This window comes from Bubalus bubalis, chromosome 22 (assembly GCF_019923935.1).
Source record: "Bubalus bubalis isolate 160015118507 breed Murrah chromosome 22, NDDB_SH_1, whole genome shotgun sequence".
Taxonomy (NCBI): domain Eukaryota; kingdom Metazoa; phylum Chordata; class Mammalia; order Artiodactyla; family Bovidae; genus Bubalus; species Bubalus bubalis.
The window spans coordinates 16,276,555-16,301,933 of NC_059178.1; the positions used below are offsets into that span (position 1 = coordinate 16,276,555).

The 25,379-nt window shown below is 40.7% G+C and overlaps 1 protein-coding gene across 3 annotated transcripts in view; it reads left to right on the forward strand.

Moving 5' to 3' along the window:
- Window positions 1-25,379, forward strand: part of PSTPIP2 (proline-serine-threonine phosphatase interacting protein 2) — a 95,456-nt gene that overhangs the window by 19,626 nt on the left and 50,451 nt on the right. For all 3 annotated transcript variants that reach the window (XM_045164031.1, XM_045164032.1, XM_045164033.1), the window contains exon 2: window positions 23,439-23,539. In XM_045164031.1, the coding sequence (XP_045019966.1) occupies window positions 23,439-23,539 (101 nt within the window). The remainder of the gene's footprint in view (window positions 1-23,438; window positions 23,540-25,379) is intronic.

The following is a 25,379-nucleotide window of genomic DNA, read 5'->3' on the forward strand; positions in this document are numbered from 1 at the left end:
TGTGATAGTTTCAGGTGCATAGCAAAGGGACTCAGCTGTACATATATACATGTATGCATTCTCCCCCAAGCTCCCCTCCCATCCAGAGCAATGCTTTCTGGTCAATTGATAATTGACCCTGATTCTTTTTTTTTTTTTAATTTATTTTTTTGGCTGCTCTGGATCTTATTTGCTGCTCGAGGACTTTCTCTAGTTGTGCCGAGTAGGGGCTCCTGTCTAGTTGCAGTGTGTGGGGTGGGCTTCTCGTTGCAGTGGCTTCTCTTGTTGTGGAGCACAGGCTCTAGGCTGCAAGGGCTTCAGTAGTTGTGGTGCAGGGGCTTAGCTGCCCCACAACATGTGGGATCTTCCCAGACTAGGGATCGAACCCATGTCCCCTCCATTGGCAGGAGGTTTCCTAACCACTGGGCCACCAGGGTAGTCTGACCCTGATTAATTTTTAATTCAAAATTTGTTAGAATTTATAAATCTACATTTGCTTTGGATAATCAAAGTGCAGAGACTATAAGGGAATTTTTTTCGAGGACTTTTCTGATTATGCATTGGGGTTTCAGAAAAGGAGATAGATAAGACGGAGGAAACTGATTATGAATGGATGTACTGAGGCCAGGTTTTATCTTAAAAAGTTATTAACAGTAAATCTTTTCTACTGACCTGCAGTTTCTTTACTTCAGATAAATTGTCATGGAAAAAGACCCAGGCAGCTGAGTATCTGGATGACTTAAGTCAAGGTTTCCCAGTTAGTTGGAGCCATTATTTCTGCAGGGATGAGACTGCCTGAGTCTCCACAGTGGTGTATTGTTTTGAGACCAAAATTTATTCTCCTTTGAGTATATGGTTTGCCTAGTGGGTCAACCAGAAGGATAGTAGAGATTCAGTCAGTTTAGTCTCTCATTTGTGTCCGACTCTTTGCGACCCCATGGTCTGAGCTCGCCAGGCTTCCCTGTACGTGGCCAGCTCCCGGAGCTTGTTCAAACTCATGTCCATCGAGTCGGTGATGCCATCGAACCATCTCAACCTCTGTCGTCCCCTTCTTCTCCTGCCTTCAATCTTTCCCAGCGTCAGGGTCTTTTCCAATGAGTCAGTTCTTCGCATCAGGTATCCAAAGTATTGGAGCTTCAGCTTCAGCATCAGTCCTTCTAATGAATAGTAGAGCTTAAAGTCCTTCAAGATTGTACTGCAGAGGCTGTTGGGAATTTTTGTGGATTGGACCCAAACTTTCCACTTGCAGTGAGAAGAAATACAGGTCAGCTGGTGCAGTGACTGTGGATGTTCCCTGGGTTGGATCTACTTTGGATTCCTGGCTCTATTTGCTTTTTTTGTTTTTAACAGTAGTGGCAGTACATTTGGTTTTTGAACTGGCCTGTTTTCTTGGCTTTTCTGGCGGAACTGCTGGAGTTTGTTGTTCCCTTGAAGTCTGTTCATCCCATAGTTGAGGACTTACTTTCAGTTTTAGGAACAACCTCTTCATCCTGGTGCTTGCTTGCCTCCCAGGCCTGGACAAGTGTCTTGGGCATGTCTGGGAATTCTCAGGAATGCTGTGGGTGAGGAAGATGACTTTGGGGTCTGTATTTCTGGTCATTGACATATCACTGGTTTTACCCTGTGATGTGTAAAGTCGTGCATCTCTTAGGGGTAAGCTTCAGTCCTTCAACTTATTTTTATTAACTAGAAAAGTCATAGCACTAACATTAGCAGTGCTCTTGGGGGCAATCTAGTGTTCCTTGTGAATTGAAATTCTCAAATTTTCTCTGCCAGGAAATTTGTGTTTTCCCTTAGGTTGTGTATTCTGTGTATGTGCATGCGTATGTGAGAGATTTGGATCATGTTAAAGGTTAAATGAGTAATGCTGGACATGAGCCAACTTTCTGAATATTATCTTTTAAACTTTTGCCTTCTATGTTAGATTTACAGGGATAAGTATCTTTCAAAAAGTCATGATCTCACCATTGCCTAATATGAATTAATCTGTATTTTGTAAAATAGAACTTGTTTCTAGTTTTACACCAGTTTTGTTAGAGCAGTCCAATCAGTTCAGAAATAGAGGTTGCCACTAGTAAATGTGAGGTATGGCTCCTTCTAGACTTTTATCTTTGCTGTTATATATAATGTAGCTATACATTTTCTTAACATATATAAGCTCCCCTATTATGGGCTCATATATGCAACTTTCATTTTTCTTGTAATGATATATGTGGATATCTTTTTATGTTTCTATGTATAATTCTGCTTTATTCTCGTCTCTATTCAGTTTTCCACTGTATGATTATCAAATTTACTTAAACAATTTTTGTTGCTGGATATTTAGGTTGTTTCCAGTTCTTTGTCATTACAACACCTTTGTATATGTATCTTTTCAGATCTGTGTAGTTACAGAGAATGAATTTCTACTAGAAGAAGCTATACACATTCAAAATTTTCATTAATATCATCTATTTGCCTTCCAAAAAGGTTGTACTAATGTACAGTCCTGCCAGTAGAATATGACAGTGACTGTTTTGCTATACTTTTGTTTGCCAGTGCTGGGTATTTTCAACCTTTACCAATCTGATGGGTGAAAACTTATGTCTTATTTTTTGTTTGCACTTTTTGATTGTTGATGATATTGATTCCCTTTTTACAAAGTGCTTATTGGCCATTTTAAGAGCACTGTCTCTATATCTTTTACCTATTTGAAAGAAAATTGGTTTTGCTTATTTTTTGGTTGCCGTGGTCTTCACTGCTGCGCACGGGCTTTCTGTAGTTGCAGGAAGTGGGGGCTACTCTCTAGCTGCAGTGCATGGGTCCTCATTGCTGTGGCTTCTCCTGTTGCGGTGCCTGGGCTCGAGGGCGCTTGGGCTTAGTGTTTGCAGTGTGCCGGCTACATAGCAAGGGCTCAGCAGTTGTGGCGCATGGGTTTAACTGCCCCGTGGGATCTTTCTGGACAAGGGATCGAACCTGTGTCCCCTGGATTGGCAGGTAGATTCCTAACCACTGGACCACCAGGAAAGTCTGAAAGACTGTTTAAGATTTACAGAAAAGTTGTAAAATAGTACAGGGAATTTCTAGAGACTTTTCACTTGAATTCCTCAAATGTTAATACTTTGTTCTTTCTGTTTGTACCTAAAATACATATGCACACATTTATTTTTTCTGAACCATTTAAAAGTAAAGTTGCAGGCATGATTTCCCTTTGTCCAGAAATTCTGCATTGTGTATTTCATAAATATAAGGATATTTTCTTGCGTAATCACAGTATGATGATAATATAATACTGTTAGCTAATGTATAGACCCTACTCAAATTGTCCCAATTTCCCTGGATAATGTCTTTATAGCAAAAGAAGAAACACTCCTTTTAATCCAGGGTACTGTGTTGCATTTAGTCCAGTCTTTTCAGTCTTCTTTAATCTGGAACAGTTCCTCAGTCTTTTGTTATTTAAGACTGAGATTTTTGAAGCGTATAAGACAGTTATTTTGTAGAATGTCCCTCAACTTGAGTTTGCGTGTTTCCTTATAATTAGATTCAAGCTATTTTTGGCATGAGCTATGCAGAAATGGTGCTGTTTTATTCTCGGTATCAGGGGCATGCGATATTTATTTGTACTGTTACTGGTGGTGTTAACTTTGACCCTTTACAAAGGGTTCCAGTGGTTATGTTGGTTTCCGGTTGCTGCTGTAACAGATTGCTACAAATTTAGTGGCTTAAAACAGCACAAATTTATTATCTTATAGTTTTGGAGGTCAGAAGTCTGAAATGAGTTTCACTTGGCTAAAAATCAAGGTGTTAGGAAGGCTTGCTTGTTCCCTCTGGAGGCCCTGGAGCCTCTGCTTGCATTGTCCAGCTTCTAGAGGCTGCCTGCAATCACTGGCTTGTGGTCTCTTCCTCCCTCCAAGTCAGTGGCACAGCCGCTTCAAATCTGTCTCTCTGACTTTTGCACCTGTCATTCCATTTCTGACTCTGAGTTTTCTGCCTCCTTTTTATGAGGAGCCTGGTAATTACACTGGGGCCACCTGGATAATCTAGGATACTCTCTGCATCTCAAGATCCTTAATTTAATCACACCTGTAAAGTTCTTTTGTCATGTAGGGAAACATACTCACAGATTTGGGGATTAGGTTGTGGACATGTTTCAGTTCAGTTCAGTTCAGTTGCTCAGTTGTGTCCAACTCTCTGTGACCCCATGAATGGCAGCACGCCAGGCCTCCCTGTCCATCACCAACTCCCGGAGTTCACTCAAACTCATGTCCATCGAGTTGGTGATGCCATCCAGCCATCTCATCCTCTGTCATCCCCTTCTCCTCCTGCCCCAAATCCCTCCCAGCATCAGGGTTGTTTCCAATGAGTCAACTCTTCTCATGAGGTGGCCAAAGTATTGGAGTTTCAGCTTTAGCATCAGTCCTTCCAAAGAACACCTAGGACTGCTCTCTTTTAGAATGGACTGGTTGGATCTCCTTGCAGACCAAGGGACTCTCAAGAGTCTTCTCCAACACCACAGTTCAAAAGCATCAATTCTTCGGTGCTCAGCTTTCTTCACAGTCCAACTCTCACATCCATACATATGGACATGTTTAGGGGGCCATTATTCAGCTTACTGTAGTGGTGTGTTCTCAGTTTCTCCACTGTAGAAGTACTGTTTTCCTCTTTGTAATTACAGGAAGATACTTTGAAAATATATAAACATATCACTTTGCTCAAGCTTTCATCCATTAGTTTTAATATCCATTGATTATTCTTGCCTGAATCAAATATTACTAGGATGGTTGCTAAATAGTGATTTTTAAATGTTAGCAATTTTATTGAAGAATAATTTACATACAATAAACTGCCCATGTTTAAAGTATACAGTTTAATAGGTTTTAACATGTGTGTACCACCTATGAAATTCCACGGTTGAGATAGTGGATAGTAAGCAAATCCATCATTCCCAAACTTTACTCTTGCCCTTTTGAAATCTCTCCTACCTCATCAGTCCTTTTCCAGGCAACCACTGATCTGCTTTCTGTCACTATAGATTAGTTGTATTTTCTATTATTTACATAATTGGAACATAGTAAGTACTCTTTTTTGCCTGGCTTCCTTCATTTATAATTATTTTGAGATTCGTCCAAGGTGCTGCTTGTGTTAATAGTCTGTTCTTTTTTTTTTTTTTTTAACCACTGAGTAGTATTCCATTTTATGGACAGATCAGTTTGTATAATCATTTATCTTTGACAGACTTTTGGGTTATTTCCAGTTTTTGAAAATTACAAATGCACCTGTTGTGAACATTCAAGTCCAAAGTCTTTGTGTGGTGATTTTCTAACTCTATCTACATAATAAAGTTGGCATTCTCTGTAAGGAAGAGCCTTTCTCTCTTTCTCTTTGCCTCTCTGTTTCTGTCTTTGTTAGTATGGATTTATGGATTCTTATTTTGTTCAATGGATTATAATATGTTGCTGCTGCTGCTGCTGCTAAGTCGCTTCAGTCATGTCCGACTCTGTGCGACCCCATAGATGGAAGCCCACCAGGCTCCCCCATACCTGGGATTCTCCAGGCAAGAACACTGGAGTGGGTTGCCATTTCCTTCTCCAATGCATGAAAGTGAAAAGTGAAAGGGAAGTCGCTCAGTCGCGTCCGACTCTTAGCGACCCCATGAACTGCAGCCTACCAGGTTTCGCCATCCATGGGATTTTACAGGCGGTTATAATTTATCTTCATGCTTGAATCATCCTACATTTGGACTGTGGGGATCCCCTTTACACTGGATCCTGTGTCCTTTTGATATATCCCCATCATTCTTTGAGCACTTCCATGCTTTCTGGCATAGGATGCTATAGGACATTTCTCCACCCCAGTCCTGGAGAATCTTGTTTCTCCAAAGAGCCTGGGTTCCTTTTAGTAGAGAGCAGGACTTAGAAACCAGGATTCCAGTGCTCTAGCTATGCCTATTGCCCCTTATTGTCATTATTTCTAGGCTCTCTCCACACACAGAGTAAAGAAATACATATATACACATGATTCCTCCATTTCCATTCCAGCATCACAAGGTTTTTCTTAAAGATAGTTTTATTTCTTGGTTACTATATTTCTCAGTCCCTTCCAGGGGTGTGGTGGTAAATGGTTAACAATTGTTTCTCCAGTGGATAAAACTAATTTGCAGCCTTTGCCAATTTCTATGGTGTAAAAGCTTGCCCTTTACCTTTTTTTCAATTTAAAATAGGAGATCATATTAATTCTAGAGACATTCCACGCTAATTCATAGAGATATTCCTCATTCTTTTCATAGGTGAATGTAACTCCATTGTGTGGATGAGTGTTTATCAAACACTCTCTTGTGTATGAGTACTTAGCTCATTTCCAGAATTTCCCAGTTACAAACAGTACTGCAGTGAATAACCTGTGCAGGTGTATTTTGGTTTTGCTGGAGGTGTACCTTTAGGGTACATTCATATAAGCAGGATAGCTAGATCAAAAGATAAACATGTATGTGATTTGGTTAGATATTGTTGAGTTCCTACTCTTTGAACCATTTTTTTCTTCTCACCAGCAATGTATGGGTGGCTGTTCACACAGTCTTGTGAACAGAATGTGTTGTTGCACTTGTTAATTTTGCCGTTCTCATGGGTGAGAAATGGTATTTCAGTTAAGTTTTCATTTGCGTTTCTCTTTTCTATGGGTGAGCTTATTTATTTTTCCATATGTTTAAGGAACACATACACACAAAGTAAATCATCTGTTCATATTTCCTGCCCACTTTGGGGGTTCTTCTCCATTAGTTTTAAAGAATTATTTATATATTAGGTATATTAGTCCTTTAGCTATTGCATAAAAGTTAGCTAATTCTCTTTTTTCAATTATCTTTATGTTGCTAATTATCACTTTTGCTATGAAAAATTTTTTATTTTTAGATGATAATTTTTTTTTTTGCTGCTCAGTTCCCTGACCAGGAATCAAACCCATGCTCCCTGCATTGGAAGCATGAAGTTCTAACCACTGGACTGCTGTGATCAAACTTATGAAACTTATTGAAGTTAGATTTTAAGTTATGATTAGAAACCCTTCATGAATGTTTATTTCTAGTACTTGTATGCTTTCATGTTTTTCCATTTAGATCTATGATCTATTTTGAAATTCTTGTGTATGGGGTTTAGATCTATTGTTATAATTTTCTAAGTAGCTAACATTTGTCCCAGAACCCACTTATGAAAAATTCCATTTTTGCCCCAGTGATGTGAGAAGCTACCTTTAGCATATATTAAATTTCCCTGTGTACTTGGGTCTATTTCTGGACTTTATATTCCAGTCTGCTGGCTCGTTGACTGTTTATGCACCAGTACTGTGCTGCTTTAATTATGAAGGATTTATGATATGTTTAAATGTCTGGTAGGGCTGGCTTCCCTCATAACTTTTGTCAGTTTTTGCCTTGCTATTTTTTCATTTTTGTGTTTTCCATATAAACTATGTTTACTACATAAAAATAACTTGTTGGTATTTATTAAGATAGCATAATTTTTTGTTTATTTTTTCTTTTTGTTTTTTTGGCTGCATGGCACTGCTTTCGGGATCTTAGTTCTTGGACCAAGAATCAAACCTGGTCCTGGCTGTGAAAGCACCAAGTCCTAACCACTGGACCACCAGGAAATCCCCCAGCATTATGTTTTAAAATTAACTAAGAATTGATATGTTAATGATGAGGAAAATCTTTGTATTATACTATCTTTAAGTAAAGATGGTTTTATTTCTTTTCTGTCTCTTATGTTTCTAATTGATTTATCTTCTCAGATTGCATTGGTTAATACCTCCAGTATAAAGTAGTGGAAATATAAGCATGAATATACATGCATATGTTAATATATATAGATATATAAATTCCCATTTTCTCCACTGTCTTTTAAAATCAGAGATGGGTGTTGAATACCGTCAAAAGCTTTTTTTTTGGCCTTGAATTACTTTTCTATGGCTGCTGTAACAAATCATCACAAACTTGGTGGCTTAGAACAACAGAAATGTATTCTCTTACGGTTCTGGAGGTCAAAACTCCAAACTCAGTATCACTGAGATGAAAAGATGTTCAACATGGCTACTCATCATGTAGGCCGTCTGCATTTCCTCTTTTGAAAAATGTCTATTCAGTTCTTCTACCCGTTTTTTATTCTTTTTCTTTTATGTTGAGTTGTATGAGCTGTTTACATAGATTGGATATTAACCCTTCATTGTTCATACCATTTACAAATATTTTTTCCCATTCAGTAGGTTGTCTTTTTGTTTTGTTGATGCTTTCCTTTGCTGTGCAAAAGCTTTTTAAGTTTAAATAGGTCCCATTTGTTTATTTTTGTTTTTATTTCCTTTTCTTTAGGAGATAGATCCAAAAACATATTGCTAAGATACTGTCAAACAGTGTTATGCTTCTGTTTTCCTCTAGGAGTTTTATAATTTCCAGTCTTATATTTAGGTTTTCAACCCATCTTGAGTTTATTTTTGCATCTGATATTAGAGAATGTCCTAATTTTGTTCTTTTGCATGTAGCTATCCAGATGATTTTTCTTTTTATTTATTAAAATGATTTTTTAGGTTAGTGGATTTCCTTGTATTCAATAACTTTCCCTTCTTGGAATAAATCCCACTTAGTCATGGTATAATCTCTTCTTACTGTGGTATGGATTATTTTTGCTAATATTTCACTTAGTACTTGATTAATAGTCATAAGTGATATTAGTAACTATATTTTTTATACTCTATTGGGTTTATGTATTGTTTTATACTTGTTTTATAAAGTGAATTAATAAATTTTCTTTCATTTCTGATCAATTTATGAACCTTAGGAATACCTTTTTTTCCCTGAAGGAAAAAAAGGGTTTCATTCTCCTGTGAAAACATCAATTGCTTTTTTCTGCTCCTTAATCATTTTCTCTGTTTCTTCTAAGGAAATTGGCCTGTCTAAGCTTTTTATCTCAAGTGGGGTCAATTTTGGTAAACTGTATTTTCAGAACAGGCTAGCCTGTTAATCTTTTCTTCTATTTGGAGTCATACTTAGGAAAGAAACTCTTACCTCAAATATGTTTAAAACTCTTACCTTAATATGTTTAAAATATGTACATTCTGTATTTTCTTCTTACGTGTTTGTGATTTCCATGTTTACATCTTTAATTTATCTGATATTTATTGTAGAGTGCTATGTTAGAAAGGACTCTATATTTAGTTTTTGGCAGAATGAACAGTCATCGTTACAATAATATTTATTGAACAAGGCATTGTTTTCTTTCTGGTTGTAAATGCTTCCTTTATCATATTAAATCCTCAGAGGTATATAAAGCCATTCTTGGACTATTGTTTGTATTTTATGTTTCTGATCATTAATTCTCAATATAAATAACATAGAACTTTAAAATTTTTTTGGATACTTTGTAGTCCTTTTTATATGGTAGGGTAAGTCTTCACTTATCTTTTCAACATTTTAGGGTCTGTTTTCATTCACTTATTCTCTTTATTTTGGCTTTAGAATGAACTTAAATTTAAAAAGAAATTCCACTAAAATTTTGATTGAAATCATTTTAACTTTATAGGTTTCCATGGGGAGACTTGAATCTTTCCAATATTGGACTTACCCATTTTGGACTAGGATACATTTCTTGATGTTCTGAAATCTTTGCATTTTTTTAAGTAATGTTTTATAGTTTTCCTTCAAAAAGCCTTATTCCTAGATATTTTATAGGTTTTATTGATATTGTGAATAAGATTTTGCATTTTAAACTACATTTTTAAATGATTATTGTTGACATACAAGAAAACTGTTGATTTTTAAAAAAAAAAATTTAACTCAGTTCCTGCTTTTCATTTGATAATCTCTTGTTTTCAAAGTAAGTAATTATATAATCTAAAAATAATGACGATTTCTGATATTTTTGCCTTTGTCTGGAGTGAAAAAGTGGAAAGGTGTCACCCTGAAAGCAAAGGGCATTTACAGAACTTGAGAACCGCGCCAAACCTCTTTTTCTTTCAGTGTTTACTGCGCAAGCTTTGATGGTGCCTAGGGACAGTGGCCTGTTGCTGTTCTGGTCATCGTGTCCTTGCGAGGAGCCTGCTGCAGGGTGGAGTTCTCACCAGCTGTGGTTTTGGCACAAAAGTCAGAATTAACTGCTCTGGGCAGGGCACTGGCCGAGTTCCTGGTGTCCAACAGACACCCTTCCCATATCTTTGTGGCTGCTCCAGTTTCAACCCCTGCTGATCTGAGCTTAGGGTTTTCATGACTCTGCTGGGAAAGTTTGTGGACTGTCTTCTGTTTTGTGCAGGTTGGAATACTGACTTCTGACTTCTATCCTCTGCCCATCTAGTCCTATCTGCTTTTTTGTATTATAGAAATTCCTTCAACATGCACCTTCTTCCTCAGTGGGCCCTTTCCTATTTTTCTGTTGTTGCTGTTGGTGGTTTGTTATTTTAGTGGGGCCTGGGAACAGATGAGACAGAAACAAGACTTCAACAAGACTTCATGTTTAAGGGATGGACATAGGCAGAAAGGGGACTTCCTAGGTGGCGCAGTGGTAAAGAATCTACCTGCCAATGCAGAGAAGCGAGTTCAGTCCCTGAGTTGGGAAGATCCCCTGGAGTAGGAAATGGCAACCCACTCCAGTATTCTTGCCTGGGAAATCCTATGGACAGAGGAGCCTGGAGAGCTACAGTCCATTGGGTCACAAAGGGTAGGATGCAACTGAGTTGCACACATGTATACCCATAGGAAGAAAGACTTCAGATTATAAAATCTATGCAATATTCTAGAAAATGTAAAAATATAGAAGCATGCTAAGAAAAGAATTGCTTTTAACCTTTGGGTGCCCATCCTTCTAGTTATTTTTTTCCCCTTATTCAGTTTTTGCACTGTACACTTTCTCAGGTTTTGCTTTCACTGAAAATATTTTCAGTTGAGTGAAGTTGCCTTTGTAATTGACTTGATGACTTGACAGGAGGAATGCTTAGACATGTGAAAACATCATGTGGACCCAGGCTAGACAGAGGTGGGGCTGTCTAATTGAGGATTACAGGGGGCAAGGGAAGCATGCTGTCGGCTTGTAGAACAAGGCAGGTGTGGAAACTGGGGTGGGGTTTCATTCTTGGCTTCATAATCCATTATTACTGCTTAAGAGAAGGCTTAAGGGCACAACCAGTGTAGTGGCTTTGATTTTAGGTTTAGGAAAATGTGGCTGAAAATGGCAGTTTCCATATCCTTTGCTGAGGTATCCCTGACACTTTTCCAGTTGCTTTCTCAGATGACGACACACTTATTTTTGAATAGCTAACAGCTACATTTATTTCACTGTTGTCTGCTTTCAATGAAAAAAAAATCATGTTGTTCATTTTTTGTTTATGTGTCCATTAAAAATCTGGATGTGCCTCCCTCAATTCCTTTAGTTTATGAAGCACTTGGCAAACTCAAAGTTCATGATCTCATTTGGTCCTTCCAACATCCCCATTTTATAGTCTAGTAAGTGGCACCCCACTCCAGTACTCTTGCCTGGAAAATCCTATGGACGGAGGAGCCTGGTAGGCTGCTGTCCATGGGGTCACTAAGAGTCAGATACGACTGAGTGACTTCCCTTTCACTTTTCACTTTCATGCATTGGAGAAGGAAATGGCAACCCACTCCAGTGTTCTTGCTTAGAGAATCCCAGGGACGGGGGAGCCTGGTGGTTTGCCATCTATGGGGTCACACAGAGTTGGACACGACTGAAGTGACTTAGCAGCAAGGAGGGATTGAGCTATTAGCTCCAGGTCACATATCTTGTTTGTGGTAAAACTGGGGCTCAAACCGAAGTGTGGCATTAAAGCCTGCAAATGTCTCATTTCAAACTGTAGAGAAGTAGGCCAACTGGCAAAAAGTTAGATTTGGCTCTTATCCTCAAACAGAAGAAGCTGTGTGGTTGAGCTATTTCAGAATACAGAGCCATTGCTTTTTATCCTGTAAAATGGAGATAATTAATTATACTTATGTCGGTAGGATTGCTATAAGAATTAAGCAATATGTCCCATGCTAAATACTTGGTGTGCTATTTGGAACACAGCAAGCATTTGATGTATATTAGCCCAAGTTATTAATATTAACTAACAATACTTAATCTATATTTGCTGGAGAAGGCAATGGCAACCCACTCTAGTACTCTTGCCTTGAAAATCCTATGGACGGAGGAGCCTGGTAGGCTGCAGACCATGGGGTTGCGAAGAGTTGGACACGACTGAGCGACTTCACTTTCACTTTTCACTTTGATGCACTGGAGAAGGAAATGGCAACCCACTCCAGTGTTCTTGCCTGGAGAATCCCGGGCACAGCGGAGCCTGATAGGCTGCCATCTATGGAGTCGCACAGAGTTGGACACGACTGAAGTGACTTAGCAGCAGCAGCAGCAGCAGCAGCAATCTATATTTTCAGATAAGGTGAGTTTGAGCCATTTAGCTTTACCTCTTCTGATAAAAGAGATAGAAAAGAAAGACCGAGGTTGAGAGCAGAGAGAGGTAAAATGAAGTCTTTGGTCTTTTCCTGTCTTCTGTCACCATATAGCTTTTAATAAATAGTGAAGATTTGGATAATACTGTTAATTGAGAGTTAAAATCTTTCACTGTGGTTGGAGGAAGTGATAAGGAGAACTTCTCTTCCTTCTTATTTTCTTCAGCTGTAAACATGGAAATAGCTCCTGGTTCACTGTGTTTATATTCAGCATGTTGCAGTCCATTAATGCAAAGTACACCATGTTAACACATCCTAAGGCCAGTCTTCAAACACATGCAGCCTTTGTGTGTAATGCAAAGTTAGTGCCTTCTCCCCATTCTAGGGGGCTCTCTGGGCTTCCAATGGGCATTATGCCAATTTGCACTTTTTACTCAAAATTGGAGGTTATAAAAAGAAATGCAAACCATGAGAGTCTTCTCTGGCCTCTTCTCCTTTGCGTTTATTGATAAAAACAATCGTTCTTTCCCGCCCCATTCTGCTGTATTCTCTAGTTTCATGTGCAAGTATCCTGCTTTCCTTGAGTCAGGAGTCATGATTATTCTTCCATCTTTTGTAATTTCTATGGCGGCAGTTCTCAAGCAGCATTATAGTTTTTGAAGTGTTACTGAGGCCAAGCTTTCTCTGCTTGCTGCACAACAGGCCAATGAATCTGAGAGACAAAGAGTTGAGGCAAGGAACACAACTTTATTCAGAAAGCCATCACACAGAGAAGATGGCAGACTAATGTTTCAAAATAACCATCTTTTGGGGTTTGGAAGCCAGGCTCTTTTATAGAACCAGAGAGAAAAGCAATGAGGAACCAAAGTCAAAAGGTAGAATAGAGAGGTTGAGGCAATGAGAAAGTAAAAGGGCCATCAGTCTTATAAAACATCTCTGTGAATGGCCAGCATCAAGGAAGGGTTGTGTTAATCTCTTCTTTCTTGCAGCCATTCACAGGTGGGCAGGGTCAGATTGTCTCTCTGTGAGATGAACAAAGACACTTTAATAGTCAGGCAGAGGGACAACATCTTCTGAGGCATGCCCTTATGTATGATTATAATAACAACAGCAACGAAAAGCAAATCAAATAAACAGTTCCAACATGGAGTCACAATTGGTTCTTCTCTGCAACAGGAGGAGTATAAAAGGTGGGGATTTCCCCACCCCAGATCAGAATCACCAGGTCTGGGGTAAGACCTGGGGGTCTGCCTGTTTACCATGCTGCCTGGGTGATTCTGGCATTAGGTGGTCCTTGGAGCCCACATCTAGAGAAACAAATTGTGTAGCAGATGTCATGATAAGATGGATGTGAGAAGCACCACCGAACTGAATGTGTGGATGCTCTGTGTGTGGTAGCACATGTCATTCTGATGGTAGTTTGGAGACTACAGGTATCCTTTGCTTCCCCTCTGCCTTGTCTTTCTGCCTAGCATCCACATGGTGGAAAAAGATCACTGGAAACAAATTCTCAGAGGTCCCTGCAGAATGAGCCTTAGGATTGGGCACATAGGAGGAGTACATATACCTGGATTCATTGAGACTAGACCTGAGTGTTAGGGGTGGATTTGAGGAGATGCTGCCAGTGGAGTTACCTTCCATCAGGCAGCCCATGGAGATTTCCTTCTCCTCTGAACCCACACCCCACCTGGACTGGACACCCACTGGTGTCACAGCAAGACTGTTTTTTTTTTTATTATTCTTCAGCTCACACATCTCCTGAATATGGCACACTTGTGCCGGAAAATTTTTTGTCTTACAGAAATTGAAGTGGTTTTATGATTAAAGTACTGCTGCTGCTGCTGCTGCTAAGTCGCTTCAGTTGTGTCTGACTCTGTGCGACCCCAGAGACGGTAGCCCACCAGGCTTCCCTGTCCCTGGGATTCTCCAGGCAAGAACACTGGAGTGGGTTGCCATTTCCTTCTCCAATGCATGAAAGTGAAAAGTGAAAGTGAAGTCGCTCAGTCGTGCCCGACTCTTAGTGACGCCATGGACTGCAGCCTACCAGGCTCCTCTGTCCATGGATTTTCCAGGCAAGAGTACTGGAGTGGGGTGCCATTGCCTTCTCCGGATTAAAGTACTAATCCATTGATTAAAACTTGAATACTTTCTGTTATGGCTGGCAATTGTAATTATCTTTTATTTTTTGTCTGGCTGTTAATTGCGAAAACTGATAAACATCTTTTACTGTTGTGATTATGCAGCTAGTGTTCATTTTAATATTGTAGGAAGGGGAACCCCTTCCAAGGCCTGAGAGCGGACTCTTGTCTAACACTCAGAAATGAATTGTCTGAGGAGACACACCTGCTGACAAAGCAAGAGACTTTATTGGGAAGAGGCACCCAGGTGGAGAGCAGTAGCGTAAGGGAACCTAGGAGAATTGCTCTGCCATGTGGCTCACAGTCTTGGGTTTTGTGGGGATGGGATTAGTTTCCAGGTTGTCTTTGACCGATCATTCTAACTCAGGGTTCTTCCTGGTGGCGCACACATTGCTCAGCCAAGATGGATGCCAGCAAGAAGGATTCTGGGAGGTGGCAGGACATGTGGTGTCTCCTCTTGACCTTTCCTGAACTCTTCCCGTTAGTGGTGGCTTATTACTTCCGTGTTCCTTACCAGGACTTTCTGCTGTGAAATAACTCACGCAAATGATTACTATGGTGCCTGGCCAGGGTGGGTGGTTTCAGCCAGTGTGCTTCCCCTAACATTAATACCATTGCATCATGATTGGTCAACAGAAAATAATAGAATTCTGTATCACTAAAACTACCATTTAACAGAAAAGCCTGTAACCACTTTTTAAAATCCAGACGTACATTAAAATTATCTTGGAATATTTTGCAAAATATATATGCCCAGATATTGTTTTTTTCTCCAAACTCCAGATGTGATTCTAATGAGCAGCCACATTTAAAAACCACTGGAAAAATATTGGACTATATGATGATCTTTTACCTTTATCTAGTTTGTTTCATTTTTTCTATTTCATATTCAGTGCTCCCATTTCACCTGGGTTTCCCTCGTAGCTCAGTCGGTAAAGAATCTGCCTGCAGTGCAGGAGACCCAGGTTTGATTCCTGGATTGGGAAGATCCTCTGGAGAAGGAAATGGCAACCCACTCCAGCATTCTTGCCTGGAGAATCCCATAGACAGAGGAGCCCGGTCGACTACAGTCCATGGAGTTGCAAGAGTCGGACACGACTTTGCGACTAAATCAGCATCATCACCATTTCATTTAGCTTTTGTTTTCCAATTTTCTATCTGTTTTTGTTGTTCTTCCTCAAACTTTTATCAAGTGTAGTAGAAAAGCTTTTGTACACATATATGTGCTCGAGCTCAGTCATGGCTGACTCTTTGTGACTCCACGAACTCTAGTCCACAGGGCTTCTCTGTCCATGGGATTTTCCAGGCAAGAATACTACAGTGGGTTGCCATTTCCTTCCCCAGGGGATCTTCTCGACCCAGGGATTGAACCTGCATCTCTGGCACCTCCAGTATTAGCAGGTGGATTCTTTACAACTGAACTGCCTGGGAACCTTACACACACACACACACACACACACACACACACACACACGCTATGAAAGTCGCTCAGTCATGTCCAACTCTTTATGACCCCATGGACTATAGCCCGCCAGGCTCCTCTGTCCATGGAATTCTCCAGGCAAGAATACTGGAGTGGGATGCATTTTCCTCTCCAGGGGATCTTCTGGACTCAGGGATCAAATCCCAGTCTCCTGCATTGTAGGCAGATTCTTTGCCGTCTGAGTTACCAAGGAAACCTATATATATTATATAATATATATACATACATGTATAGTAGGTATAATATGTATATATATTTAGAAAACATGAATTTTTGCTTAGCTAAAAAATTTATGACATTTTGCTTCCACTTATTTGACTAAGTATGAATAGAATGCTAGATTTCTAATTTATATTCACTCAAAACTTTGATATAGTTCCATTTATTCTGGCATCTCATATTACTGTTAAAATTCTAGAAAGCTTATTATTTTAGTGATTTTTAAAAAATTTTGAATGAAGCTTGAAACTTCTAACCCAATTCTGAAAATATAAAGAAATATTATATTATAAAAAAAACAGGAAATTAAAATGTGATACAGTATTTATTAACTAAAGTACAAATTTAGTTGCATTGATCAACTTTATCTGCATGCAACAAATTCTGATAAATTCTCTTTTCATTTTTATTCTGTTACAAATATTTTCTAATTTTCCTTGTCATGGCTTCTTAGATATACCCAACATTTAAAAGTGTACATTTAATTTCCAAACACATTTAAAGTATCCTTGATATTAATTTCTCATCTAAATGCTTTCTTCCCTGCAATCACTCTCTGTGATTTTTTCAGTCTTTTAACTTTCTTGAGGCTTTCACTGACTAAGTCAAAGATCTTTCTGGGTAAAGTCACATTGTACTGGAAAATATGTGGGTTATTTTCAAATATCTTTTGATATTGATTTCTAACATCATTCCACAGTGATAAGAGAACAGACTCTATGATCTCAGTACCTTTAGACCATGATATTTTTGCATCTTGTTTTATGTCCCTGGATATGTTCCAGTGTCTCCTGGTTTATAGCCTATGGGAACTTGGATAGAATTTGTACCCTGATGTTGTGTGAAACTTGTATAAATCTTAATTATGTGGAATCGGTTCATAGTGCTTTTCAGGTCTATTATATCCTGCTACATTTCTGTCCATTCTATTAATTTTTGAGAGTTTGATATTGAAATTCCAACTAAAATCTTAATTTATCTACTTAAAAATAATTGAAAAAAATAATTGTAATATGTAGTGGAACTGGTGCTTCCTTGGTGGCTCAGATGGTAAAGAATCTGCCTGCAATGCAGGAGACCTGGGTTTGATCCCTGGGTCAGGAAGATCCCCTGGAGAAGGGAATGGCAATACATTCCAGTATTTTTGCCTGGAGAATTCCATGGACAGAGGAGCTTGGCGGCTTCAGTCCATAGGGTCACAGAGTCAAACATGACTGAGAAACTCACCCACATAGTGGAACTATATGTAACTTTGTTCTGTATTTTCCAAATCTCCTGTACATGCATTATCATGCTTTCATAATTTAAAAAATAAAAAATTTTGAAAAGTTGAATGCTATTTACCTCTATAATTTGAGCATTTTCTTTTCTTTTCTTTTTTTAATTTGAGCATTTTCAACCTTGTATTCTGGGTCTTCGGGAGGTTGCTGGGTTCTTGAATCTGCCCCTCCTTCTTTTTCATTTCCCTGCCTCACCTGGGACTCCAAGACCAGATCCATTTTTAAGGCTGTTCCTTCCAGTGACTGCCTCCTCCCTCCCATTATTTTCTGACTCCTAATCGATTTTTCTTTTCTTTTTGTTTTTAAGTTTTTGAGGTGTCATTTGCCTAAGATGAAGGGCACAGACCAACAAGTTTGAAAACTGCACATACTGGTACAACTCACACCTCCATGGAAAGATTTTTTAAACAATTTTTAAATTTTAAATTTTATTGATTTTAGTTATTTATTTTTGGCTGCTCTGCGTCTTCACTGCTGCACGTGGGCTCTCTCCAGCTGCTGCCAGCGGGGACTGTTCTCTAGTTGTGGTGCGTGGGCTTCTCACAGTGGTGGCTTCTCTTGTTGCAGAGCACAGGCTCTAGGGTGTATGGGCTTCAGTCATTGCAGTGTACAGGCTCAGCAGTTGTGGTGGACGGGCTTAATTGTCCTGAGGCATGTGGGATCTTCCTGGACCAGAATCACACTGGTGTCCCCTGCATTGGCAGGCAGATTCCCAACCACTGGACCACCAGGGACGTCTGGAAATATCTTGATTGGATGCATTGCTATCATTCCGGGAAGTTCCCTCATGTCTCTTCCAGTCCACCTTCAATTTCTCCCCTGAATTAGGCAATCCCTGTTCTTACTTCCTTTACCATAAAAGTAAATCCTAGAGTGCTTGCCTGTCCTAGAACTTCATATAGATGGGATTATACAGTAAACACTTTTTGTATCCAGCATTTTTCATGAACATAATGTTTTTGAGATTCATCCCCGTTTCACTGTCAATAGTTCTTTCCTTTTTATCGCTGAGCAGTATTCCACTGTATGAATATACCACACATTGTCTATCATCCATCCATTGTTAGACGTTGGGTTATTTCCAGTTTGGGGCTATTGTGAATAGAAGTCCTGTGAACATTCTTATACAGGTCTTTTTGTGACATATACTTTCCTTTCACTTGAGTAAATGCTTCAGAGTAGAACTTTGGGTCATAGAGTAGCCCATGTTTAGCTTTTTGAGAAACTGCCATTTTTCAAAATGATTGTACCATTTTCACACTCCCAGCAGGAATAAACGAGAGTTCTGATAGTTCAACATCCTTGCTGACATTCAGTGTTGACTTTTTAATCTCAGCTGTTCTAGTGGGCACGAAGTAGATATCCTTGTGACTTTAATTTGAATTTCCCTGTCATGTTAAACAACTTTTCATGAACTTTCTGGTCAAAGGAATATCTTTTATGAAGAGTTTATAAAGTTTAAGTATTATGCCCAGTTTTTTTTTTATGCCCAGTTTTTACTGGATTGCTTATATCTTTATGATTAATTTGTTGAAGTTATTTGTATACACTGGTTACAAGTCCTTTGACAGACATATGTACTGTGATTATCTCCTTCCAGCATGCAGCTTGCCATTTACTTTTCTTAATAATCTCCTTTATGAACAGAGGCTTTTAATGTTGATTAAGTCCAACTTTTCTGTTTTTTTCTTTACCAGTATGTATTTTTGTCCTCTCCAGGAAATCTTTTCCTGCCCCAAGGCTTGAAAGGTATTTGCCTGTATCTATAAACCAAAGCTTTTTATTTTGGTTTTGCATCTGAGTCTGTGACCCATCTTTTACTAATGGTGTGTGCATTAGTAAGACGTAATGTTACTAAACCTTTTAAGCATTAATTTCTGAATATTTTATATCTTTAATGCCATGTAAATCATGTTTAATTTTTTTGCTGCTGGTATATGGAAATGTAATTGACTTCTATGTATTGATCTTGTGCCCTGCAATATTGTTAAATGTATTAGCTTTAGTAATTTTGAGGGGTAAATTTCTTAAGATTTTCTGAGTACACAATCATGTTGTCTGAAAATATAGGCAGTTTTATTATTTCCTTTCCAACAAGTACGTTCTTTGTTTTTTTTCTTTCCTTATTTACTCTTTATTAGAAGGAAAGTATTCAGTCTTTTGCCATTAAGTTGTTAGCTAGGTTTCTGTAGATGCCCTTTGTCACAGTAAGGACATTGATAATTTGTGTTCTTTTCTTTCTGTTTCTCTTATTTTTTGATCAACCCAGCTATAGGTTTTCTGATTTTATTAAACTTTTCAAGGGACTAACATTTGGTTTCACTAATTTGCTTTATTGTTTGCCCATTTCTGTTTCATTGTGTTCTATTATTTTTATTTTCTTCCTTCTACTTATTGCAAATTTAAATTTGTTCTTCTTTTTGTGGTTCCATAAAGTAAAAGTTTAGATCATTAATTTTAAAACCTTTTTTTTCCCCTTTTCTAACATTAACCTTTGAAGCTACAAATTTCCCTATAAGCACTGTTTTTCTGCCTCTCATAAACTTTGATGTGTTGTTTTCTTCACCATCAGTTGGTTTGAAATATCTTTTGATTTCTAGTGTGAATCCAGTCGCTTTAAATGACTCAATTTAAATCTTATATCTTCTCCTTTCTGATGATCCTAATGTATTTTCTCTTTTCCACCTCATTTATTTTTTCTCTGGTGGGAAATAATATATATATTTTCTCTGGTGGGGGTGGTTTAGTCGCTAAGTTGTGTCCGCTTCTTGTGACACTATGCACTGTAGCCCATCAGGCTCCTGGGTCCTTGGAATTTTCCAGGCAGGAATACTGGCTTGTCAGTTCCTTCTCCAATATATTTTCTCTGTGTAGTCTTATATTCTGTCTCAGTCTCTAATTTTTTTATGCATACACATTTGTTTTGTGTGTGTGTCTTTTACTGACTCCCAAATGAACACTAAGGGACTCCATCTTTGTAACCTTTTTAAGTACCTTGTCTGTAGTTGGTATACAGTTAACAGATTTCTTAAGCCATTGATGTAGGATCTATTGTGGGTGATGAAGTTTGGGTATAATCTAGATATACTTAAAGTTGACTAATTTTTTAAAGACTATTAACTAATGATGCAAAATAGTATGTAATCAGGGCTAAAGAAGAGGAATCATCATTAAACACACCAGGTACTCAGAAGAGAGAAGGGAGACTGTAGGATAAATTGTCTGAGGAGGACCTCAGAGAGGACTTGGGATTTGAATTGGCCTTGAAGTGAGGTGGGATTTAAGTAAAGAGGAGGAGATGCCATTCCCATGGTAGGAAAGTCCTGTGCAGCGGTCCTGGGGTATAAATGTACACCACCCATTTGGAGGATGCGGAGAGAGCAGCACGGGAAGAGCTAGGGGAGAGAAGTCAGGATGCTGGAAAGCAGTATATGGGGTTACAGGCTCGGCTCATTCATTTCTGACAGCAAACCTGCTGTGTTATGTTGGTGCTCATTGCTGCTTACGCAGCTACATCTCTTCTTTCCTCCTTGGCCTTCTTATTCTGCACCTGCCAGTCAGGGCTTCTCAGCACTGCTTTCCGAGGAGCATGGGAAGGAGTTTCCAGGCCATACTTCCTGCCACTTTGTGCTTGGGCTTGGACACTCTTTGTTTTCTCTTGGAGATTTTCTTTCTTGAGAACCTCTGGAGTCCAGTCACTCCTCTGAAGCAGCAGTTCTGGTTTTTTAAGGCTGGTGGCCAGGAGGCCTGGTGATTTGGTTTGTTTCCAGGAAATCCTAGTCTAGCTCCACCCTCCCTACCCAGCTCAAAGAGTGTCCGCACCCTTAATTGAGAAAAAGGAAACCACCTTTTCCAAATGAATATCATAAAACAGAGAACCCAAGAGTACTTCCCTGGGAAGACCAAAGCACTTCTGACTACAAATCAACATTGACATTGACCCTTTGTACCCACCCATTCATTCCCTCATTCCCTCAGGAGTCTTTGTTTTCATTGTTCTAGTGCATCTGGCTGGGAACACAATAGGCATTTTCATCCCACAGAATGTTACTGTAGACCTTTGGTGTGCATAATATTAAGCTAGATTTTTGGTGTGTGTGTGTGTGTGTGTGTGTGTGTGTGTAGGATCTGTGTAAGACTCAGAAGAAGCTACAGGCACCTGGAGTGGAGTTGGGCCAGCAAGGCTACTCCCAAGGAGGGGTGGCAAACAGCAGATTCAGGAGCTGGAGAATCTGAGAGCCCAGAGGAAGAAGCATTAGGGCTACTCAGAGAAGGCTTCCAGAAATCCTGGGGCTGGAGGGTTTGGACCAAGACCAAGCATCGTCTCGGGGTTGCCATTGAGTGCTGCACTCCGGGGGCAGGTAGAAGGCTCCCCTGCTGAGACACAAGAGGTGTGTGGAGCAAGGAGGGTAGGGAAATGAAGCTTCGGTGGAAGCTATTTCTTTAGGCTTCCCAAGGCCTAAATCTATGCTGAAACAACAGCCAGAACCCATAGAACTAAGTGTATTTCTAACTAAGATTTATTTGTATGTCCATGTGTAAAATTTACTATACTTTCAATAATCCATTTTTAAAAAATGCAATGTGAGTTATAGCCAGTTAAGTTTCTGAATCCATGTTGAAATCAGCCTCAGGCCTTGCTCCTGCGGGGTCTCTCTGGGACCCCTGTTTGTTCAGCCAGGCCATGAGGAGTTGCAGCAAATGGAAGAGAGAAATTCTGCTTCTCCAGTGTCCTGGACTGGGCAGGCAGGAGAGAGGAATCTTCAGGAGCCCCCTCACCCCCACCCCACCCCCCATTGGCAGAGAAGTACTTTCCACAGCAGACGGAGGGTGGTGGGGCTGGGCTGGGGGTGGCTCAGTTCAAAGCTCCCCAGGACACACCAAAAGACCACCTAACCAAGCTCCCTAAGGGCCTGGAGTCTGGATCAGACCACCTATTACATGTTCGTGTGGAGTAGGAAGCAGGGAGCCAGCTGCAATAGGAGACACTTTAGCCGGTATTCTTCAGAGCTCCTGGTTTGTTGGTTTGGGGAGCTGAGGAGACTTTGATTTTTAAAAGACACTACTGCTTTGGGAGACTTGGACAGCTTCCTCCAACCTCAGAGCACATAGTAGAGTAAAATGGGAATAAATGGCTCGCTCGATGGACAGGAGTTTGAGCAAGCTCCAGGAGTTGGTAACGGACAGGGAAGCCTGGCATGTTGCAGTCCATGGGGTCGCAAGGAGTCAGACATGACCGAGCGACGGAGCTGAACTGATTTGAAATGGCTCGCTTAAAATGTAAAAAAAAAAAAAAAATTCCTTTCCCCCAAATTGGGGCCAGGCCATCCGGGGCCCGCTGGCTGCTGGTCTTCCCTTCCTGCTACAGTGGGAAGCCGGCCCCTCCTCCCTCTCCTGGGGCCTGGCTCAGTGATGCCCTTGCCCCTCAGACCAGGCTTCTTGGCTGCAGGAAGAGCTTTCAGGGTCAAGCTCTGAGACAAGGGGGAGGCCAGAGTGAATGCTGTGTAGCCCTCGTTATGAGGACCTGTGGCGTGAGTGAGTTTCCCCCTGCAGGATGGAGCTCACTCAGCAGAAGGCTGGAGGGGGGCTCAGTTCCTGCTGCCTGCTTGGCCTGATCAGGGCATGGTGGGGACCCAGGGAGGGGCCCCGAGCCAGCCAGCTCCCTCGACCATGTGCCTCTCAATGCTCTGTCACTTCCTTCCTGTTTTGTGACCCTATAGTTTCATAATTCTAAAAAGTCTTCCACAGCTACAAGAACTCTGAACTTCTGTTTTGTCCTTTTTGGTCACATGTGCGTTGGAGGTAAGCATCTCGAAAAGTCCCCGTGGCCGGCTTCCCCCGGGTCCCCGCCGCCCCGTCCTTGCTTTAGACCTCAGGGCTGATGTCACCCGGTTCCCCATCTCACACAGTGTTGTTTTTCCCACCAGACTTCAGACATCCTCAGCACCATTGGCTATGACAGCATCGTCCAGCATCTGAACAATGGCCGCAAGAACTGCAAAGAGTTTGAAGACTTTTTAAAAGAAAGGTACCTGCCGTTTTTTTTTTTCTCTGAAAACACAGTGGGCAGAACGCTCCCACACCAACAAGGACAATTTACGGGTTGTGTTTGTTTTCAGTGGTTCACAAGGCCCGCTGCTGTATGTTACAGAATGATACCCAAGAAGTAAAGGATGTCTTGGTCCTAAAGCTCTTAGGAACTCCATGGAGAGATAAAGTTTATGAATGAAACGACAAACAAAATGTAATAAAGTGCTGTGCTCTGTGATACCCGTGATACTGAAGGACCTCATGGCAGAGGGGGAGATTGTGGAGGACTGGCTAAAACGGGGGGCAGCTTCATGGAGGAGGAGATCTCAAAGGGTCCCTCAACTCGAGGTGGCTTGGATGAGTGGAGGATCATGGGGGGACCGCAGGCCAGGCCTGTGTGGTGAAGGAAGACAGAGCCTGGTTCAGAGACCACTGAGCTGCGGGATTGGTGAGAAGGATGCAGAAGCAGGCCCCTCCGGATGGTGATGGGCTTGGAGGTCTGGGGGGCTCTGGCATGGTTTAGAGGATTCCCTCCCTTCCTCTTCCCTTCTCTTCCTTTCCTTTAAGATTAAAAACATTCTATACTTAATGGCTAAGTTAGTTTGTGGAATATCTCATTCATCTGGAATCCTCCATTTCCCAGTGATTCTGGATGAAGGAGTGGTTTAGGAGGATTTTTGGCCAAAGATCTGGGTTGTTGCCAGGACCCAAACTGATGAACCTGTTCTGTTTGTAAGGCAGTGAGTGAGAGATCTGTAACTTGGAGGTACAGACAGCAAAATGTTTTCAATCAAATCTTTTATTTTCCACTCAAGAAGACATTGTTGTTGTTTAGTCACTAAGTCATGTCTGACACTTTTGTGACCCCATGGACTGTAGCCCACCAGGCTCCTCTGTCCACTGGATTTCCCAGGCAAGAATACTACAGTGGGTTGTCATTTCCTTTGCCAGAGGATCTTGCCAACCCAGGGATCAAACCTGCGTCTCCTGCATTGGAGGATTCTTTGCCGCTAAGCCACTAGGGAAGCCCAAGAGAACATTGTTTAGTAGCTAACTTGTATCCAACACTTTCGTGACCCCATGGACTATAGCCCACCAGGCTCCTCTGTCCATGGGATTTCCCAGACAAGAATACTGGAGTGGGTTGCCATGCTGTCCTCCAGGGGAGAACATTAGGGTAACAAAGCTCACATTGGTTGCCCATGCTCTGATGGTGAGGCATCTCCCTCTTAAACTGTTTCAAAGGTCCCGGGGAGCTGAGCACTGACATACTGTGCATCTCAGGAGAGGTGGACAGAGAGAGGTCTGTCCACTGTCAGGCTCCATGGAGCTAGTCACTGTGCCTCCTTTGAGGGACCAGCCTCCATCTTCTACCCAAGCTGGTAGAAAGTGGTGATGCCGAGTTACAACTTTCCTTTCTCTTGGCAGGCACTGGAGATTGGCTTCCTCCTTTCTTCAACAGAGCTCTGACAAAGTAGCAAACACACGAGATTCCCCACTGCACAGGGTATAGAGATTTTAGAACATCCCTTGATTTTGTATTTCTCCTCCAGTAGGGCATCTATAAATTTTCTCCTAGAAGTGAAATAGCTCTGCCTCTCATACACGAAGGAGGTGTTGGCTACTGGTCAAAGCTTCTGCTGCCCAGGCAGGTCGAGTCAAGGATCCCCTGATACAACCAGGATGGTGGTGTGTATCAGTGGTGTCTGGATTTTTTTTTTTTTTTGACTATACCCCTCAGTAACAAAAAATCATTCCCAGGTAGCTCAAACGGTAAAGAATCTGCCTGTAATGCCGAAGACTTGGGTTCGATCCCTGAGTCGGGAAGATCCCCTGGA